General features: G+C 40.1%; 1 protein-coding gene across 4 annotated transcripts in view; it reads left to right on the top strand.

The window, feature by feature from the left end:
* man2a1 (mannosidase, alpha, class 2A, member 1) overlaps nt 1–12,196 on the top strand; it is a 290,929-nt gene extending 278,733 nt beyond the window's left edge. For all 4 annotated transcript variants that reach the window (XM_041185652.1, XM_041185651.1, XM_041185650.1 and 1 more), the window contains 2 exons: nt 7,784–7,894; nt 8,177–12,196. In XM_041185652.1, the coding sequence (XP_041041586.1) occupies nt 7,784–7,894; nt 8,177–8,329 (264 nt within the window). In that variant the 3' untranslated portion in view covers nt 8,330–12,196. The remainder of the gene's footprint in view (nt 1–7,783; nt 7,895–8,176) is intronic.
* Nucleotides 12,197–23,268: the final 11,072 nt, after the last annotated feature.

The raw sequence follows: 23,268 nt of genomic DNA, 5'->3' as shown, positions 1-23,268 counted from the left end.
GTGATTGCTACCAGGTGCACGTCATGCTGGGTGGGCCAATGTAAACTGGCGGCGCACAGCTGATCACAAGCAGTGATTGGCCCCGCGCCCGCTCCTGACCAGCCTGCCCGACAGGGAGAAAATTCTCCCCTATGTCTTTGGTTAATGTTATTGAGCAGCAACGTGTAGATGTGAAATAGGAGGAGGCTAGCCACAAAGAAAAAACAGTTTGGACCAGTATTCTTATTTCCCAGTTTTTACTGTTTGTTCCTTCTGGGTAAGGACAGGTACTTCAGAGAGTCCTGAGTAGTATGAAAATAGAGAAACCATTGCAAGAAATATTCTGGTTATGACTAGATAGGTAAGAGTGAAACCAGGTAAGTGCCGCTCCACTCAGCCAGGAGTTGAAGGAGGATAATGTAGTCAACCATGTCAAAGGCTGCAGAGAGGTCAAGAACTATGTAGATATTAGTGCAACATAGTGACAATAACAGGGGATATCATATGACTTTGATTCAGAGTATTTCTGCGCTGTGACAGTTTATAAAATCAGATCAGAGAATTCAGGCATGGAGTTGTGGACAGAATAGGTACAGATTTGGCAGAGAACAGCACTTTTAAGTGCTTATGAGGGGAAAGGGCAATGACAAAGTTGTCAAGTGAAGATCTTTTGAGAAGGGGATGATGGTGGCAGATTTGAAAGAGGGAAAAAAACAATATCTGAGGAAAGGAAACTGTTTAAAGTTAGTTTGGTGACCAGGAAGCAAAGTTGGATTTCAGCATGTTATTAAGAATATGGACGAGAAAGTATAAGTTGGGTCTCATTGACAAGACTGATTTGGCAAGGGCATATGGAGAGGTAAGAGACAAGCTAAAGGAAGATTCTGGTTCAAAGTTAGGGAACAGGGGAGCCCCTGGGCAAAGGGAAGGGAGGGATTCAAAGTGAATTTCCTTAACTTCAGTCCCTTGAAGACAGCAACTTGAAGCATAGATGCTGAAGGCTTTTTCACACTTGTAAGATCTTAAAAAATGCCTTCCCTTATAAATACTCTTCTCTCCTTTATACATATTTCTCCCTTTGATTGCAAATAGCCATTGTTTCACTATGCCTTTGGACTTTATCTTCTTGATAATAAAACCCTCTCATTGCACTAAGTTTTACCGGTAATCTTTGGGAAAAATAAACCCTCTCTTTCTAAACTTCACCTGGCTACGTGACACATTTCACCCCCTCTTTTGAAAATAATCTAGTCTGGTTTATTTAAAAATGCAAATGTTCCCTTGACACCTAAATTTCTAAGCTTCCCCATGTTTACCTAATTAACATTTCAAACCTAACTTTCCTTCTTACATTAAAGCACCCAAACCAATTCAATTAAGTCACACACACACACACACACACACACACACACACACACGCATGTACGCACACATACACAGACATATTCTGCTATTACTTTATTTTACAATAAATTCCAATAATGTTATGAGAATTATATCTTCCCAACAGTGAGTGATTGAGCAGCTATAAGGTGCAGAAGTATTGTGAATGGAGAGCCAAATGCTAGACAGTTGGGAATTGGAAATAACTTAGATGAGAGTCTTTTTCAAGAGCAGACACAGAAGAAAATGATGTTGGTAATGGGAAGGGAGATGTGAGTTGAGATGGAGTTAAAACCTTGAGGATCAGAAGCCACTCAGGGCAGAGGCTGAGGGAGGAATGGAGTGAATGGAGGGAAATCTGCAAGCTCCCCTCCAAATCACACACCATCCTGATTTGATACTTACATCACCGTTGCTTCACTGTTAGTGGGTCAAAAACCTCGAACTTCCTTCCTAAAAGCATTGTATTTACACCACATGGACTGTAGTGGTTCAAGAAGACAGCTCACCAGCTTCTCAAGGGCAAATCACGATATGAATGAATTCTGGTCTTGCCAGTGATGCTCACATTCCGTGAACAAATAAAAAAACTGTTATTGAGAAACTTGGGGTCAAACATATATGGGCGGTAGGGAACAAAAATTTTAAAGTGGGTTATATAAGGTGAGATGCTCAGAGAAGCTGGAGGACAGACCCAGGCGGATTTGGCAGAGCTACTGCAGTGCTTTGTACAGCACCCATTGATGGCACTATGACAAATATTTTCAAAGTTCAATGTGTCACTGTGTGGCACACACCATTTTATTTTTCAGCATTTGTATATCACCCTGTAATTCATAACCTGGTCACTGAACTCCCACAAATAATTCAAGTACTTTCTTTATATTATTTTTTTATCAATTGTATTTTTGTCAGTTTCTAATTTCCAAAAGAACAACCTAAACAAAAATAAGAGAAAAAGTGAAAAGTACACATTTTGTAATATTTTTATTTTTATTCAGTCATGGGATGTGAACAGCATGACAAGGCCAGCATTGATTGTTCATCACTAATTGCCCTTGAGAAGGTGAGTCACCTTCTCGAACATTGTAATCTGTGGTGAAGGAGCTTGCACAGTACTATTAAGGAGAGAGTTCCAGGCATTTGAACTACTGACAAATTAGGGAACCATGATACATTTCAAAGTCAGGATGGTGTGTGACTCGAAGGGGAACTTACAGGTGGTAGTGCTCACATGCATCTACTACCCTTGTCCTTCCAGGTGGTAGAGGTCGAGGGCTTTGGAGGTGTCATAAAAGCCTTGGCAAGTTTCTGCAGTGTATCTTGTAGATGGTACACACTGCAGCCGCAGTGCACTAATGGTGGAGGGAGTGAATGTTTGTAATTGGTGGAATTGGGGTGCCACTCAGGTTAGTCGCTTTGTCCTGGATAGTGTCGAGCTTCTTGAGTGTTGTTGGAATTGCACTCATCCAGGCAATGGAGAGTATTCCATCACACTCTAACTTATGACCTGTACATCATGATAATGCTTTGAAGAATCAGATGTTGGGTCACTCAATGCAGAAAGCTAAGCCTCTGACCTGCTTCTATAGTTACACTATTTATGTGCTGGCCCAGTTAGTTTTCTGGTCAATCACGACCTGAAGGATGTCGATGGTGGAGATTTCAACAATGGCAATGTCATTGAATGTCATGGAGAGGTGGTTGGCTTCCCTCTTGTTGGACATATATGGTCATTGCCTGGCACTTATGTGGAATAAATGTTACCTGCCTCTTGTCAGCCTAAAACTGAATGCTATCGAGGGCTTTCTGCATTTGGGCACAGGCTGCTTCACTGTCTGAAGAATTGTGAATGGAACTGAACATTGCAATCATCAGCAAACATCTCCACTTCTAACCTCCTGATGGAAGGAGAGTCATTGATGAAACAGCTAACTAATAGGATGGTGGAGTAGTGGCAGTGTTACTGGATTAGTCATTCAGAAACCCAGGCTAATGCTCTGGAGACATGAGTTCCAGTCCCAACATGGCAGTAATCAATCAATTCATCTGAAATTAAAAGCAAGTCTCAGTAATGATGCTCATGAAATTATCGATGGTCGTAAAAGCCCATCTGGTTCACCGATGTCCTTTAGGGAATTAAATCTATAGTCCTTATCCGGTCTGCCCTACGTGTGACTGCAATGTTGCTGATTCTTAAGTGACCTCTGAAATTGCCTTGCAAGCTACCACTACAGAGAAGTTGAAAAAGGAATAAAACAGGGCCGAACACCCAGCATCAAAGTAGGTACCTGAAATGACAACAGCGCACCCTGCCCAGTCAACCCTGCAAAGTTCTTCTAACATGTCAGGGCTTCTGCTAAAATTGGGATTGATCCCACAGACTACTCAAGCAACAGCCTCTCATTGTCATACTCATTGAATCATACCTTGCAGCCAATGTCCCAGATTCCTCCATCACTATTCCTGGATATGTCCTGTGCCAATGGCAGGACAGACCCACCTGAGGTGCTCACACTGTGGTATACAGTCGGGAGGGAGTTACTATGGAAGTCAATTGACTCTGAGCCCTGGGGAGGTTACAGAACTTCCTTCCTAACAGCACTGTGGGTGTACCTATACCAAATGATCTACAGCAGTTCAAGAAGGCCATCAGCTTCTCAAGGGCAATTAGGAGTGGGTAACAAATGCTGGCCAAGAGACCAATGCTCATATCCCATGAAATTTTTTTTAAAAGTAACGATAGTTGGGCGTATGACATTGCCCTGAGGAACTCTTGCAGCAAGGCCCTCGGCCTGAGATGACTGGTCTCCAACAACCACGATCATCATCCTTTGTGCTCAGTATGACTCCAGCTAGTGGAGATCTTGCCCCTTGATTCCCATTGACTTCAGTTTTCAATGCTACACTTGATCAAGTTCTTCCTTGATGTCAAGAATCATGACTGTCATCTCACTTCTGGAAATCAGCACTTTAGTCCATATTTGGACAAGGTTGTACTGAGCCCTGGAGGCAAGTGGTCTTGGCAAAAACTGAGCATTAGGGAGCAGTTTATTGATGGCTAAGTACCACTAGGTGGCACTGTCAGCAGAACCATCCATTGCTTTGCTGATGATTGGAATAGGCTGATGGGGTGGTAATTGGATTATTAGATTTTTACTGCTTTTTATGGACAGGGTGTACCGATTTTCCATTTTGTTGAGTAGCTGCAATTGTAATAGAGGCCCAGCTCATTTTCAACACTGCATCCAGGATGTTGTCGGGGCCAATAGCTTTCCTGTACCCAGTGTGCTCAGCCATTTCTTGATATCATATGGAGCGAATTGAATTGGATGAAGACTGGCTTTTATGATGATGAAAAATTTCATAAAAAAGGAGCAACAGATTTTATCAGATGTTTGGATGAGGCAGATCATGAAATAAAAGCTGTCCTTTCAAAATTCAATGGAGTTATTTTCCTGGGAATAGTCTTCAAGAATATCCATAGTTTTGCAAATGACTACTAAATCCACAAGATGTTTACTTCATAGAGGCGCTATTAGTGTCTACATGTGCATTTCAAATACACCTCAAGATATTTTAACTGAGTTGAAGCAAGTTATTATGATTATGTGTAGATAAACTGTGAGTGCATATTTGAAGCATTCCATTTTTGATACCCTACCTATAAAAGGATATTGATATGTCAAAATGTTCAGGCATTAAATAAGATTCCAGGGCTTCAACATCTAAGTCAGTGCTTCCCAAACATTTTCCCGGTGTGACCCCATTTTAATGCCTCAGACTTCCTGTGACCCCCCCCCCCCCCAAGTGAAACTTTGGCAGGTACAAGAGTTGTTGAGCAGGGGATGAGGAGGCTTCAGATGTTGAGTGGGGTAGAGGGGGCTTTAGTTGTTGAGTGGGTTTGGGAGGCTTCTATTGTTCAGCCAAGGGAAGGCTTTAATTCTTGACCAGAGGGCTGGAGGAACAGGAGATGAGTGTGGGGGATAGTTGTTGAAAACACAGGCTTTCTCCAAAAACACAAGCACCCATCAATTCATAGGCTTTTTATGCAGCAGCAGTTGGACCTCGGAAAGCCAGCAAAAATGCATAAGCATTTAAAGGGGCCTCGCAGCTTTCAAAGCTCGATCCAAGATCACGACCCACCATTTGGGAAGCCTTCTCTATGTTATGCAAATACATTCACTGAACAAAAAAATATTTTGTATTGACAAAAAAATTTAAGGATGAGAATGGGTGTGAGAACTGTCTTGTAAAGCACTGAGAAGTATAGATAATGGAAGAGTTTATTTGACTTGAACTGTATGCAGAACTGAAGTTTAGAATGAGAAGCCTCAATAAGACTGGCGATTACTGTTTTTGCACAGATAGTAGATATATTAAACAGACTGTCAGTAAAAACAGTTGATACAATATAAATTAACTCTTTTTAAGAAGAACAGGATAATTATTTGGTGGAGAAGGGATTATAAGAGGGAGATGATGGCGTAGTGGTATTATTGCTGGACTAGTAATCCAGGGATCCAGGGTAATGTTCTGGGGACCCAGGTTTGAATCTGGCCATGGCAGATTGTGGAATTTGAAGTCTAATGATGACCAAGAAACCTTTGTCAATTGTTGTAAAAACCATCTAGTTCCCTAATGCCCTTTAGGGAAAGAAATCTGCTGGCCTACATGTGACTCTTAGATGGCTGCTGAACAATGGGCAATAAATGCTTACCTAGCCAGTGACACCCACATCCAATGAATAGAAAACAAATACAAGGCCATTTGGTCCATTGAGCTTGCTTGGTCATTCAATAAGCTCATGGCTGTTCTGATTGTAGCTTAACTCCATTTTCCTGCCTGCCCTCCATAACCCTTATAAGTAAATAAGATAAATCTTAATCAAATACTCTTTACCCAAGCTGTTTGTATTTCACAGCCCAATTCTTAGTCAATTAACCTTTAACCCCTTACTCTAAAGGATGGAATTAGTCAATAAACCGGAAAACCCCGACCAGCGGACCAAACCTTTGAAATGATAAGCCATATTGGTGACACTGGTTATATTTTATTTAATATAAGCAAGATTGACACATGCCAATGTGTGAGCAGTAATATCAAAGCACAACAGCATTACCATTATGCCCTGGGTAGAAGTGCAACCTTCATGTAACTACTCCCTGGTCATGCCCCAGGTACTGTTGTATCAGTCAATGTGACATGCACTACCTCTACAATTTCTGTAATTGGGGAATCTCCTCTCATCCTTCCTTTAACCTATAGGAAGAAGATCATCAATGATGTTGGAATTTCAGTTTGTGTATATCTAAGGAAGTCTGAAAGATTAGAGTATTTTGTCTAAAGTCTGCCTTTGAAAAGTGTGAATGTGATTATTGAATCTGTCTATTTCAATTTAAGATTATACACTCAGAATTGGGTTAAAAAGTATGAAGTACATTTTAAGTTGGTGTGGATTTATTTTGACCAAAATTAACTTGTGCAACTGTGAATGGCATCAAAGAGTTTGTTTTATAAGAGGTAAGCTTCAGCCTTGAAGTTATATTTGCTAGGATGCCTGGTAGAAATTCAATTAGAACTTGTCAAAACATTGCTTTAATTGGACTAGAGTTTTAAAAATATTGCTATTGCCTTGTACAATTCAAAGATCTAAGGCCTTAATGACAGTTTTCCCAAATGAAGTAGCAAACATCAGAGATTAATAAGTGCTAAAAAATTTGGAAACAATTGGAGTTTAATCTTAAATGCTATCTAGCCTGATGAGAATGTTTTCCTTTGAACACGATAAGTAATGATTTTTGTTGTTTTCGATTCATAAGGATAAAATTTATGAATGTTTTTAAAAATACCAGGACTTGGGAAAAAGCTTAAAAATGGAATTTGTTTCTTTTTCAATTGGATGTTCTTTTAAAATTACGAGAAGTAATGCAACTGCATACAACTGACAATATGCTGACATTGGAATTAATAAGATATAGTGACATATGTTGCTATTTCAAGCACTTGGAGGTTTGGCCTTTTTGTTTTAATTGTCTTATGTTCTAAGGAGCTTTAAGGACGACAGAAAATATTTGGCATTCAATGCCATCTCCTGTCAGAAAAATGAAAGTATGTTCCCAGAGTGAAATCTGTTGGATTAGAGAACGATATATAAACAAAATAAGCCACTGCTCTTTCATGACTAGAAATTTTTAAATGAGCTGTAGTCTCAGTGTTCTCCATCCTTATCCCCCAGGTTTGGGTGTTAACCTATTAATTTGTATGAGGAAGTTTAAAAAATTGAAATAAAACAAAATAACTAGCTACAGTAGAATTAGAAATTCTGTTAATTTATTTAACTGGAATTTTTACTGAATATAAAATATTCTTTTCATTGTAGCACATATTAGATCTAATAAAAAGTGTTATGTCATTGCAGGATGAAGGGAGTCCATCAGATGAAGCAGCCCTGATCATCCACAGAATGGGTTTTGACTGTCGATTTTTAAACAAAAACACTGGGCTTTTTTGTTCTACCACTCGAGGCAAGGTATGTGGTTCTACAGAGAGCATCTGGGTTCCTGTTATCAGGATAAGCTTACAGTAGTTATGTTTCTAGGATTAGGTTAAGTTTGTTATTGAAACTTTGCCAATTTTTAAGAGAAATTCTTAATATTATCCTCCACAAATTGAAGAAGTAGAATATGTAACCATTGAAAATATTTCATATTGATGTAAAATTCCTGTTCCTGCAACAATTGTGTTTAAAGAATTTGATTATGTATACTTTGGATTTTACTTAACCAACTGAATTTAAAACTTTTTTTTGCAGATTCCTGTGCATAATCTCTTTAGAGAATTAAAAATTCAACACCTAATTCCATCAACTTTGACTTTGATGCATACAGCACAAGATCACAATAATACCAGAGATATAGAACTGAATCCAATGGGAATAAGTACATTCAGAATTCAATTAAGTTGATCTTATCATCTCCTGAGATTGCCAAATGAGTGGTTTGAAGATCATATTGCACACATTTTTGTGCTTGCAGTTATTGCAACTAAACAGAAAAGTAAACTATGTCCAAGACCAATAGTGGAAAAGCATTTTCATCTAACTTTGTGAAAAAATTGTAAAGTTATAAAAGATTTAAAAAATTTCAAGCAAAACTAAAAAAAATTGTGATGACAAATTACATCCTTACATTAATGTAATTCTCGGGTTAAATTTTCTGCAACATGCCTAACTTAATAAAATGTTGTCAGTATTTCAATTAAGTAAAGAAAACCAGTGAGAGTCATTCATTTAACCTTCACATTACTAAGGAGAGTTTAGTTTTTATTGCATTTATTGACTAGTCCCCAATGTTAATTTATGAGCATGACCAAAAGGCTTATCAAATTCCTATGCGTGAGATGATGCTTTGTTGAGAAAATGTAATCTTAAAACTGCTAAATCTGAATTTCTGAGATATATAAGACGAGGAATAAGAGACCAAGATGAAGTCTGAAATGAAAGCAGACTTCAAATTTAACACTGGAATATTTTTTAATTTGAAGTACAGAATTATTGAGCTGTTTAGAATTCTGTCTCAATACATGATTAGATGGGATAAGTGCAATGCTTCAACAGTCAGTTGTAAAGATAAACCTACTACCTACATGAACAACTAACAAGAAGATTAAATTATATGTTAGTAGAAGGCATAGGGAGGATTTTATACCCCTACACCCCCAATATATTTGCAGGTTGGTAAGGGGGCATGTAAAATAGGACAGGTGGCTAGCCTTTCCACTCATCCCCGAGCTGTCCCCCAAAATACTACGGGCAGGTAAGGTATCAGCCAGCCACCCATCGTTAGGCATATTGAGGGCCTTAACTGACCAACTAATGGCCAGTTAAGGGTCTGTTTCCGTCTCTGTTGCAATAGGATGTGTGGCTAGAGAAAGCAGAATGAAGGAGGCAAACCCGCACTTTCACAGCCTCGGGTTGAAAGGTGGGAAGGAATGGGGGGTAGTTTCCTCCTTTGGAGGTGCCCTGATCCCCTGGGTGACCCTTCCCCCCAAGATGGCACCCCTCCCCAACTTTGTGCCTCCCCACTGGCCTCCTAAACCTGAACCTCTACCCCGCCTCACCTGGGGTCCCCAATCCCTCCCCAACCAAAAACCCCAAACTAACCTGTTAATCCAGCATCCATGGATCTTCTCTGGTCTGATTGCAGCCCCAGCAGTGTCCAATACTGGATCTGGTGCTGCTGGGACTACTCAGCTGCCAGCCAAACAGATTGGCTGGCAACTCTTGAGGGTGGGACTTTCTTTCCTCGAGGGGCAGAAGTCCCACTTTCAGCTTATTAAGGCTGTCACCAGCGTATTATCACTGCAGTTCACCCCTGCCAACATTAGTCAGACTGGATGTTGTTCTGTTCTGAAGTTGCCACTTGCGATTCTGTGCCTTACAATGATATTACAGATTATATTTTGCTGTACTGTTCTCTTTGCCCATATTTTGTAATCCAGTCTCATAGTGGGATCTTTTGTACCTTAAAATTTGAATTTCATTAAAAGATAAGTTGTATGGTGGATACACTCATGAAAGGTCATTCAGTTCATTTTAGATCATCTTTCTAGAAATAATGTATCACCTCTCATCACAGCATCCAACTGCCTCCTACATTTTCTTTTGCCTCCATTACACTGTGGAGAAGTCCTCTTGTTCCTTATATCAATCCTAAATTTATTTAATCAATTTGAACTTCCGTCCTTTCCTATATCATTTAATATTTCACATACTTCTACAAGCCATTCTTGCAGTCCCCAATGAAGACTGAAGAATTCAAGTATATCCAGTCTTTCCTCTTTACAATCTGATGGTGCTAGGGATCTGTCTTGCAATTCCTCTCTGCATCACCTATGGGACTTGAATGTTTAACTTGTATCTCGATAACCAAAACGGTACTGAAAGTTTAATCTCATTTAACAGGGTTGTAAATTCAAAGAATGTTTAATGAAATTACCTGCATGAAATATCTTTTCATCATTAATTTTCCATTTTTCAATGACCATTTGAATGTACATAATGATGTGAGATAATTGGGTGTAAAGGAGAAATGCTATTGACTCATATTCTCAAGGCAAATAAATGTATTAGAAAATTTTACATGAAGTTGTAAATCTTTTGAGTTTTAAGTTCCTTGCATGATTTTGCCTAATGAAATACCAGGTGCATTTTGCTTTTAAAAATGCTGCAATTGACTTATTTTTCTGCTTTTAATGTACATTCAGTTTACTTATCTCGGGATCTGAAAACATTGTCAAGCAATACTTGCACAATGCACATTGACAAAACATTTTTTTTCAATTAGTGCTGTAATACATTTGCACTTGTATATTGCTGTGACTACTTTTGCCAACACCTGCTAATGTTAGTATAGTACTAGTCAATTTGCCCTGCACTAAACAATAGTAAAAGATGTCTTGTTTGTGTAAACTGGCTGTTTTGCTTGAAGAGGCACCTTGTTTGGAAAAAAAGTAGATATTTGATAAAGTTAATGTGGCTTAATCTTTATTCACAAGCAATTGATTAATCTGAATGTTTTTTTGTTTCATTTTTGCACATGCATTTCTTATACTCTTGTGTTATTTGGTACAATTTTTTTTCAGTTTCATGGGTTTTGTATAATTTCAGATTTGTATGCAAAGTTTATCTCACACAAAGTCATTGCATTTACTCTTTTATAGCAGATTTTGGTATTCACCTTGTAAAGAGAAATATTGATAGTAACATTACAAAATGTAGTTTCAGATTTTTAATTATTACCATAACCCACAAATCAGTTATTAACAATCAGTCTAGTAATGGCATCATTTATTAGTGAAAATCATTTTTACATAACCCCTTAACTAGCATAAATTTATACCTATGTTCATACAAATTTTGTATAAAGCAGCACTCTATTGCTTTAGAACAATACAATCCTTACTATTTATGCAGTAATCAAAATTTCATTTCAGTGCAACTGTATAAAAATACAGTTCAATAAATGCAACTCTATATTTAATTTGAGAATACAATATTGTTACATAATAAACAATGAACTTCAAACGACATTTCATACTGTTTAGGGTACATTATTGAGGTTTTCAGTGTATGCTAGTAGAGGGGCTAATATGATCTGAAGTCATTTCTTACAACTAATAAAGTTAATTATTTTTATACCATTACAACAAAAAAACTCTGACCTGAAAGTGCAAAGTATACATAATATTTAGCATATTTAAGCACATTAATATTGTGTTGAAAACTTATAAATTATACAAAAATCATCTCTCCCAAATCAAAAATGATCAGATACAGTTCTGGAAGGCAATTTATTTGCCATGTGTATAACTGATCAAATGTGGTAGGAAAAATAGTTTTGTGCAACTGAAAAGTTATGCACTTTGGGGTTCCATAATTTGTTATTATAGATATTTTTTAATATACACTCTATTAAGATGATTTTCTACTAGAAATATCTGTAAAATGTTACCTTTAAAATGATAGTTTTTAAAAGTGTATGATCAACTTATGGCAATGAAAACGTTTTGAACGAGTTGTGCATTTATAGAGGGACAAAGGTAACTTTCACACATCTTACAAATGATGTGGAACTGGATGAAATGAAATTGAAAGCTTTGCTGTTTTGCATTACTATGTCTTAAGAGTATGTCAGTTTATAATTTGCATTTTAGTACTTCGTGTTGTACACCTTTACAATAAGGTATAAAACACTATTTTTCAAATGTTTATGAGTTTTTCTAATTTTTGGCAAGAAAATATTCTATTAAATAAACGGAATATTCTGCTTTATTTGTGTGTCTTTTAATACAAGGGTTTAGTGTTTTTTAACATGGCAACTTGTTATGGCAAATCACTTCAAAATGTTCCACCTCTTGAAGTGCACTGATTGTTATGCAAACAAAAAATTACAGGAGTCAACTTAATGGGCTGAATTTTCTGGCTGATGCAGGGGTGGCAGAGCCCGCAAGTCAACACTTAAAACATCGCACGCTGGCATCACGTGAGCGTCCCAACGTCAGCACGCGGCATCACGATATTTAGGTGGGCGGGCACACTATGCAGCGCGACGCGCACCCGCCATTAATTAAAGGCCATGGTGTTAAGGCCTTTAACTCGCAATTGACGCCAATTTTGTGGAGCCCGTGCAAACTTCAGCTCGGCGCACAGGTCCAACGGGCAGACGGTAAGTGATTTTTTTAACAAACCTCATCCACTGGAGGGATGAGGTTTCATGTCAGCATTAAAAAAGCTTAAGCACTTTATTAACATGTCCCTTCTCGTGTGGCATTGTCACATGAGGGGGACATTTTAATGATTTTTTTATTTTTCTATTTTTAAACTTTGAAAACCTTTCAGCGATCTCCCTGAGGCACCACTTAGCCTCAGGGAGATGTGTGCTCTTTTGCGCACATGTGCAAAAGAGCGCACTCTCGCATTTGGGGAATCCCCACCGCCTGCACAGAAAGCGCATAACGTTTCCCATTGGAAGTCACGCTGGACGAGCCTAATTGGCCCACCCACTTCAAATGGCGGCGGGGCCTGTTTTGGCAGCAGCGATCGGCTGCCTGCCCACCGCCGAGTCAGTCGGGCCTGCCCGCCCATCAAGGGCAAAATTCAGTCCAATATTGGCATAACAGGAAAAGCGGCCCAATACAACAGGAAAAGCGGCCCAACCATGGCTAACAAAAGGAACTTAAGGATAGTATTAGTTCCAAAGAGGAGTCATATAAAGTTGCTAGAAAAAGCAGCAAGCCTGAGGATTGGGAGCAGTTTAGAAATCAGCACAGGAGGAACAAGAGATTTATTAAGAGGGGAAAAATAGAGTGTAAGAATAAACTTGCAAGGAACATTAAAGCAGGAGGTAAAAAATTCTTTATGTAAAAAAAAGATTAGTGAAGACAAACGTAGGTCCCCTACAGTCTGAAATGGGAGAATTTATAATGGAGAACAAAGAAATAGCAGAGTAATTAAAGAACTATTTTAGTTCTGTCTTCACGGAAGGTGAGACAAATAACTTTCCAGAAATGCTAGGGAACCAAATGTCTAGTGAGAAGGAGGAATTGAAGGAAATTAGTATTAATAAAACAATGGTGCTGGAGAAAATAATGGGACTGAAAGCCGATAAATCCCCAGAACTGATAACCTACATCCCAGGGTACTAAAGGAAGTGGCCATGGAAATAGTGAATGCATTGTTTGTCACCTTCCAAAATTCTGTAGATTCTGGGACAGTCCCGGCAGATTGGAGGGTGGCAAATTAACCCCACTATTTAAAAAAGGAGGGAGAAAGAAAACAGCAAATTGCAGATCAATTAGCCTAACATCAGTAGTAGGGAAAATGCTAGAGTCTATTATAAAGTATGTGATAACAGGACACTTAGGCCAGGATTTTCCATTTGTCGGGTGGACTCAGCGGGAATGGTCGCGGAGCCAAGCACCACCCGCGATCAGCTCCGCACCGCGATTTCATGCAGGCGGGCAAATTAAGGCCCGCGCTGCATGGATCGTGAGCGGTAGAGCTGAGTGCTACCTGTGCAGGCAGGGGAAGGAGGGAGAGTCGGGACCAGCGCTCTTTCATGCATGCGTCACATGAGATGGGACATGTTTTTATTTTTCAGAGAAAGTTTTATTTAATTTGTAATAGCTTTAGGAAACCTCATCCTGCTCTTGGATGAGGTTTCCTAAAATGCGTAAAGGCTGCTTGGCCTTTTTGCCTGCCTGCCAACTGTAAGGTTAGACAGGCAGCATAAAATTCAGGTTAATTACCTGGTTAATGGCCTTAATAGGCCTATCAATTATCGGCAGGCACGCAGCCAACTCCAGCGCATGCCCATGGAACGAAACATTGCGCAACTTTGCGATGAATTCGGGACGCACGCCCGATGTCATCGCGTGTCATGCTAGATTCCTGTGTGTTGGGCACGTGCCCACACACCGAATGTAAAATTCTGCCATTAGAAAATATCAGTGGGATTAGACAAAGTCAACATGGATATATGAAAGGGAAATTATGTTTGACAAATGTACTGGAGATTTTTGAGGACATAACTGGTAGAATAGATAAGGAAGAACCAGTGGATGTGGTGTATTTGGATTTTCAGAAAACTTTTGATAAAGTCCCACACAAGAGGTTAGTGTGTAAAATTAAAGCACATGAGATTGGGGGTAATATATTGGCATGGATTGAGGATTGGTTAGCAGACAGGAAACAGAGTAGGAATAAATGGGTCTTTTTCAGAATTGTCAGCGGTGACTAGTGGGGTATCACGGGGATCAGTGTTGGTGCCCCAGTTATTCACAATATATATCAATGGTTTGAATGAGGGAACCAAATGTAATATTTCCAAGTTTGCTGACGACGCAAAACTTGATGGGAATGTGAGCGATGAGGAGGGTGTTAAGAGGCTTCAAGGCGATTTAGACAGGTTGACTGAGTGGACAAATACATGGTAGATACAGTGTAATGTGGACAAGTGTGAAGTTATCCACTTTAGTCAGAAAAACAGAATGGCAGAGTATTATTTAAATGGTATAGATTGGGAAATGTTGATGTACAAAGAGATCCAGATGTCCTTGTATACCAATCACTGAAAGCAAGCATGCAGGTGCAGCAAGCAGTTAAGAAGGCAAACGGTATGTTGGCCTTCATGGCGAGAGGACTTGAGTACAGGAGCAAAGATGTCTTACTGCAGCTGTACAGGGCACTGGTGAATACGGCATTGAAATAGAGGATCAACCATGATCATATTGAATGGCAAAGCAGGCTCGAAGGTTCAAATGACCTACTCCTGTTCCTATTTTCTATGTTTCTTAAAGACATAATTCTATTGTCATGCATTAAGAGAAGTGTTATCCTTGATCATTTCATGTTTCATGGTCTGCCTGTAAATGATAACGCACTCTACTGCAGCAGATAGATTCAGGTATCCTGCACCTTAAACACACAATCTTCTGATTTAAAAAAAAATATTCTTACAAAGCCTTTTGAAGGCTGTTTTGTGGTGGTAGCTGTGAGTGCATTTACACTGCAAATTTAGCATTTTCAGCTTTGTGCCACCAATTATTTAGCAATTTGAGTCCATAATCCAAGCTGAACCTTGAATGAAGTAGAGTGAGGCTTTTTGGAGCTGATAGTCTCACACCATTTCATTTTGGCACTACATGGTGTTTGCTAGGTGCTCAGACCAAGAATTGCCATGTAAACACATCCTTAAGTGTAAGTTTTGTAATGAAAGCAATAAAACCTAGACAATATTATTTGCACCTACTAATGTTGGAAAAAATGTGCTTGTGAAGGCTGCAATTTTACTCCAGCTTGAGCACCATTATGAGAAGGTTGCCCATCTCAAAACAGATGAGCTACTCAATATGGTAATGTGTCAGCGAGAGCACTTCACAATTCCCTGTTCTACCCAAAGTACAATCCACCCTGTCCACGTCTTTACAATAATAAAAAGCAGTACACTACCTCCACAGTTGCCTTTTAACCTATCTTAAATCCTATAGATGCCAATTCAATTCTCCACGTGTCAGCCAATTGGCTCAATGTTAGCATTCTTGCCATACAAAGATGCGAGTCAAGTCCTACTTCAGACAGCACTTTTTTTAAGTCATTCATGGGATGTGGGCATCGCTGGCTGGGCCAACATTTATTGCCCATCCTATTTGCCCTTGTTTGAGAGTCAACCACATTGCTGTGAGTCTGGAGTCACATGTAGGCCAGACTAGGTAAGGGCAGCAGATCTCCTTCCCTAAAGGATATTAGTGAACCATATGGGTTTTACAACAATCGACAATGGTTTCCTGGTCATCATCAAACAATTAATTCAAGATTTTTATTAAATTCAAATTCCACCATCTGCCATAGAGGATTCAAACCATAGCATTACTTTGGGTCTCTGGATTACCAGTCCAGTGACAATACCACTATGCTATCACATAATCTACTTTCAGCTATATTTCAATTTCTGTTCAGAAGGATCTAAAGTGGATAATCTTCTACTTTTCCATATTCAGTTCATTTACCACAGTATTACTCACATGCTTAATGTGTAAACTGGCCTTTGTAACTTCCTGCTTGCAAATACACAGCTTGTCGTGCCATCTAACTTAGTATAATCTACAAATTTGGTAGTACAACTCTCTACTCTTTCATAAATAAAAACAGAAAATGCTGGAAAAACTCAGCGGGTCTGACAACATCTATGGAGAGAGAAATGGAGTTAACGTTTTGAGTCTGTATGACTTCTTCAGAGCTCTATTCTTTCATCCAAGCTGTTAATATATATGATAAAAAACTGAGGATCCAGTATGGATCCTTTTGGATTACCATTTTCCACATCTCACCAATCAGAGAGCATTCCCTTTTTCTCTATTCACTGTCTCCTATTTCGGAAAGAATTACCAACCCATGTTACAAGGTACCTTCAACTTTATGCAATCTCTTTATGATAATCTGTAGTGCCCAATCTTATCAAATGCTTTCTGGAAGACCATATAGACAGCATCCATTATTAATGGTATGTTAATTACATTGTTAGGATACACAGGTGAAGAGCATTGTTTAATTAAGTATTTTGAGCATATATAAATGAGGGATAGCTGGGACACTGGGTGTGCGGGTGAAATGCTATGAGAGTTAACAAAGTCAATAAACTCTTTTGGTAAAGAAAATCTCTGTGCCTTGGGGTGGAATTTTCCCCTCCTGCCAGCGGTAGTTTTCGTGGTGAATGGGAGCAGAAAATTTGGGAAGAGACCAAAAATCGGATTCCCGCTGGCAGGAAATCAGTTTAGAATTTTGCCACAGATGCATGTCAGGAGTGCCATTTGCATGCATTACCATGTCATGAATACTCATTAAAAACATTACTCACTGGAATCGTGTTCCACGTCCTAATCTAGCACAACATCAGTGTGAAATTAGGCTGGTCAGAATCATATTTGGAAATATATGGCATGCAAATGTCAGCCCTCTATCGGCCTGTGACTTCAAGGTGAGTGCAACATTCAAAGCCTAACTGCAGCAGCGCTGCTCTAGGTTCTCAGCAATGCCAGGGAGATGCTACATTGGTGAGGATATAGAGGTGGTCTGCTTATTGGCTTCCTCTGTTCTCCACAACTGTGTCTTCTGCAGAGTTGAGGCAGGGCTGCACACGAGATGGAGACCAACATTGCAACCAGGGTGGGTTGGGCGGGGGGGTTGTTGGGAGACATGGGTGACAAAGGAGCATTGGTGGGGCTGGAGAGGGGGAGATGATGGCAGGCAGAGGGGAAACTGAGGGTGGGAAAGCTGCAGCCTGATGTGGAAGATGTTAGGAGCGAGAGAATTTAAGTAAGTTGTATTTGTATTTCTGGGTGTTAGGAATGAGTTTTTATCTTTAAGCTTAATTTGTATTTCTGTATTTGTGTGTTAAAAAGGAGGGAACTTGAGTTTTAGTTTCACTTTAAAAGATGCCTGCAATTTAATGAAGTTTTATGGCTCTTGAAGGAAAGTTAAAACAAACATAAAGCAGAAAAACTGGACGGTTACCTATCAACAGGAGGCCCACACAGAGAAACAGAGAGAAACTGAAAGCAGTTTGAGTTCAGTTGGTGATTATGCTCTAAGGTGGAGGAAGCAGTTTAAGTCTCTCTCTAGCTGGACCTCCTAGCAGATTACTGATGAAAATGAGTTGGATGAGTTCCTCTAAAGTTAGAGTAACAGTGAATGTCGAGTGAGTTCTGGATCTCAAGGGAGATGCCAAGTTGTCAGCAGCTGACTGGGAGAGGGAACTGCAGGAAGCAGATTCCAAAACCTAAAGAAGTCCCCAAAACCAGGGGTGGATCAGAAAAGGTCCCAAGAGGACAATTAAGTCAAAGGACAAGGACAAGAACCTGGAAAAGATCCATTTAAGGAAATTAAGAGTGATGAGCGGTGGAAGGCTCCAACTTAAAGGAAGAAAGCTGCAGGACACAGAATTAAAGCAAAATAGGCTTGTGAGATGCCAGAAGATCTGAGGGGACAGTCAAGGTTGGTGATTCCTTACTATGGGCATGTGAAGCAGTGTTCTGTTGGCACAGCTGAGTATCTCAGAGTGATTGGAAGGCGAAGCTTGAATACGATCCAGGGGAGAGGAACATCAGAAGGAGAGATCGAAACCCTGGAGGTGGACCCTTGTGGAAGACATCTGAGAGAATGCGTTGTTTCGGAAAAGATTCCAAAGTAAGTTCTTTGAGAGTGAAGATTGGAAACCCTCATGTGAAAGTCGGAGTTCAGTGAAACTGGTTAGCTCACAGAGTAACAAGCATCTGGGGGGAGTTGATAAGGGATGCATAGCATCTGTTTGGGGTGGTATCTTTCTCTTGGTTTCACAATGTGACGTGTCTGACCACAGGTCGCCTGTTGGTTTAAATGGACTGTGTATCTACTGTGAACATGAGACTATAAGATAGTTTTTGTAACTTGTGTTATCCTTATGAATCTGCATATATCTGTAAAGGTATAGTTGTGGCTGAAAGAGTATTGTAGCATAGTTCACCTTTTCCTGTCTAATAAATGTTTTATTCTTCTGTTAAAAGTTCATCAGGTGACTCCTGTGACACTGTTCAATAGCCGCCCTCCATGTTTCTAAACAAAAAATAAAAGTTAGGACCTGTCAAGCCAGGTTGGGGTGGGGGGTGCTTGTGAAGGTGTGGCACAAGAGGGATGGGTTGAACAGAGACTCGTGGATGGAGGGAACTGTGTTGTCATCAGTAAAGAGGAGCAGGAGAGCTCATTGAAAGACAGTCAAGTGCAGGCATTCCCCTAACCTGCGCTGCAAGGCTGCACTGTTAGCTTGAACAATTGGGGAGATTTGTCCAAACTGGGGTGGTGACATTGCAAGGGGCTATAAGCACTTTCAGCAGTGACTGCTCCCTGGCCAGCTTTAGCAAGGAGATTGTACAACATGTTCTGTCGTCCAACAGTTCTGCAGGCCACTAAAACGCTCACGACTTTGCAGTTTGTGCCGGGCAGGTGGTGAGGGGGGGCGGCTGTGAAAAGCTTTGGAGCACTTGGTGGCACTTCAATGTCTCTGCATTGCTTGAGTGGGCAGATAAGCTAGAAGCCCAACTCCAATCATATCAATTGGACACTAAGGAAGGTTTGGATAAACACTTAAAGTTTATGGACAAAGTTTATAAGAAAGACGGTCTGTTAAATGCATTTGAGGCATGGTCAGACTTTGATAAATTTAGAAGCATGGACCATTGTTCCACAGAGGAATATATAATGGACTTTAACAGGTTATATACAAGGTTGCAGAAATTCTACCTGGAGATCCCTAATTCAATGCTTGCTTTTGAATTGTTGGATTGTGCTAAAGTATCGAACATGGATAGGCTCCTAGTCTTAACAGGTTAGATTCTCAGAAAGAATCTAACTTTTGGGACACAAGTCTGAAGCTTTAAAAAATTCTGGGTATATGTTCATTTCCAGCCATTACAATCTTGGTTCAATTATGGACAAAAGAGATAAACTCAAGAGGTGAGGTGAGAGTGACTGCCCTTGACATCAAGGCAGCATTTGACCGAGTGTGGCATCAAGGAGCCCTGGCAAAACTGGAATCAATGGGAAACGGGGAAAGACTCTCCACTGGTTGGTGTCATACCTAATACAAAGGAAATGGTTGTTGGAGGTCAGTCATCTCAGGTCCAGGACATCACTGCAGGAGTTCCTCAGGGTAGTGTCTTAGGCCCAACCATTGTCAGCTGCTTCATCTTCCTTCCATCATAAGGTCAGAAGTAGGGATGTTCACTGATGATTGCATAATGTTCAGCACCATTCACAACTCCTCAGATACTGAAGCAGTCCATGTCCAAATGCAGCAAGATCTGCACAATATCCAGGTTGGGGCTGACAAGTGGCAAGTGACATTCATGCTACGTAAGTGTCATGCAATGACCATCTCCAACAAGAGAGAATCTAACCATTGCCTCTTGACATTCAATAGCATTACCATCACTGAATTCCCCACTATCAACATCCTGGGGGTTACCATTAACCAGGAACTGAACTGGACTGAACAAAATTATGAGGAGAGTAGAAAGAGTGGATAGGATAAAATTATTTCCCTTGATGGAGAATTCTAGAACCAGGAGACATAGATTCAAGATAAGTGGCAGAAGGTGTAGGGGGGATGAGGAAGAACTTTTTTACACAGAGGGTAGTGGGTGTCTGGAATTCGCTGCCCAAGTTGGTGGTAGAGGCAGAAACTTTAAACTTTTTTTAAAAAGTACCTGGATCTGCACCTAAAGCACTGTAAGCTGCAGGGCTATGGGCCGGGTGCAGGAACGTGGGATTAGAAAGGGCACCTGGGTGTCCTCGGGCTGGCATGGACAAGGTGGGCCGAATGGCCTCCTTCTGTGCTGTAACTTTTCAATGGTTCTATGGTTCTATATAAAGACTGGTTACAAGAGCAGGTCAGAGGCTAGGAATCCTGCAATGATAACTGACCTCCAGACTCCCCAAAACCTGTCCACCATCTACAAGGCACAAGTCAGGAGTGTGATTGAATACTCTCCACTTGCCTGAATGACTGCAGCTCCAACAGCACTCAAGAAGCTTGACATCATCCAGAACAAAGTAGCTTACTTGATTGGCACCCCATCCACAAACATTCATTCCCTCTGCCACCGACGCACAGTGACAGCAGTGTGTACCATTTACAAGATGCACTGCAGAAACTCACCAATGCTCCTTGGACAGCACCTTCCAAACCCACAACCGCTACCATCTAGAAGGTTTAGGGCAGCAGACATATGGGAACACCACCACCTGGAAGTTCCCTTCCTAAAGAGAGTGGTGATTCCATGTAAAATAGTCAAGGTAAACCATCTTTTCAGCACAGATGTAATATCCAGTGAAATATCCTTACAGTTGAGTAAGACGTCTATGAGAAAGGTTGTAATTAAATTAGAAATGGAACACGATAAGGCGATTGTTTTTGGGAAATGTGTAGATTTACAGTTTACACAATCGGAACATTATTGTGTACGCTTAACAAGATCTAACAACCTAACATTTCTAATCACAACGTTAAAAGTGTTGATGACATCAGGGGGTAGGAGTTTAAAGGAAAGAAGGCATTTTGTTTTAAAACTACATCAGTAGTTTTCCCATCTATCTTGTCATAGGTTAAACATCCTATTAGAAGATGATGAATATACTAAACTTATAGAAGAGATTAGTGAGGAATGTGATATATGTAAAAATTATGGGAGGACACCATCACAACCCCTTGTGAGACTCCCATTAGTGAGAGAATTTAATGAAATTGTAGCAATGGACTTGAAGGTACGAGATAAAGAAAAATACAATTTTCACTTACACTTCATGGGCATAACAACTAGATTCAGTCTAATAACAGTAATACATAGTAAAGACAAAAAGGTAATAATGGACAAGTTAATGGAAAAACAGATAGGAACTGGACTGGGAGCACCAGCTAAATTCCTAACTGACAATAGAGGGAATTTTCCAACGCTTAATTTAAAAGTATGTGTGGAAATATGAACAGCGTAGTAATGAACATAACATCAGAAAGTCCAATTAATAATGGGGTTTGTGAAAGAAATCACACAGTAATTGATGAGATGCTTCACAAATTCTTAGCTGACCAACTGAGCTGTAAATTGACATCTACCCTAGCCTGGGCAGTCTATGCGAGGAATTCACTTCAAATGGTTGTGGGCTACAATCCCTATCAATTAGTTTGTGGGATAAATCCAAAAATACCTTTGGTGATGTGGGATCATCCCCTGGCCTTGGAAGGAAGTATGAGTAGTTAATTCTTTTCTGAGCACTTGAATGTCCTGTGTGTAGGGAGAAGGGGAAATTCAGAGAAAATTCAGCGAGCCTTACGTCACCGCCTAAAACCATCAGAAATAAATTTTATTCCAGGGGGTCATGATATCTTACAAAAGAGAAGGGCAGAAAGGGAGGAAAGATCTGGGTAAAGTTATAAGCTGTGATAGAAAAAAGTAATTTTACAACATGGCAATCAAACTGTCAGGGTACATTCCTCAAGGCTAATTGGCACTGATTATACATTTACATAATCTGAACAGGTAATAGAAAGTGAAGAGGCACCATGCATGGCACATGCACATATGTTGGAGAATTACAAGGAACAGATTATGGCAGATAAGGGGCTGACCGAATGTGAACAAAGTGAAACTGAAGCACAGGTTAAGGCTATTTATCCCAAAGTGGACACTAGAGTAACATATATGCATGTAGGGGCGAGTGAATGGAGGGGTGCCACCATTATGGGGAGAGCAGGAAAAGCCAGTGGCAAATACAAACATTGGCTGAATTTGCAAGATGAGGGACAGGAGGTAAGCCCCATGGATTGGGAAAATGAGGTAAAGATTTGGAAGGCCAAAAAACACAGTCTGAGTTCTGAAAATGGCTCTGGAAGTGATCATGGCCCTAGGAAAAAATCATGGACTTGTGAAAGGAAATCTGATCATAGCAGTTGTGCGGAAAGAAGTCGGAGGGCAATTGGAGGTTGTAGCCGGACAAGAACTAGGGCCATAGAGCAGGATGGGAATGCCACTAGACGTAGAAGCCCTTGTAATCGAGAGGTTTTAGTGGCTACTAACAAATTAGAAGATAAGTTGATAAAGAATGCCAAACCAAGAGAGTTGGAAAGCTGTAAAGAATTTGGTATATACACTGAAATATCAAACAGGGGACAGCCAGCCTTATCATACAGTTGGGTATGCACAGAGAAGGTACTTCCTGTAGAAGTCTAAAGAGAAGGCTAAAGCCAGTCTAGTAGCACTGGGTTTCAAAGAGAGACTTGGTGATCAAGATGTCAGAGTGGACTCCCCCGTTGCAGG

The sequence above is a fragment of the Carcharodon carcharias genome, chromosome 4 (assembly GCF_017639515.1).
Source record: "Carcharodon carcharias isolate sCarCar2 chromosome 4, sCarCar2.pri, whole genome shotgun sequence".
Taxonomy (NCBI): domain Eukaryota; kingdom Metazoa; phylum Chordata; class Chondrichthyes; order Lamniformes; family Lamnidae; genus Carcharodon; species Carcharodon carcharias.
The sequence above is the reverse complement of the archived record's forward strand: the minus strand, read 5'-3'. Positions and strand labels throughout refer to the sequence as shown.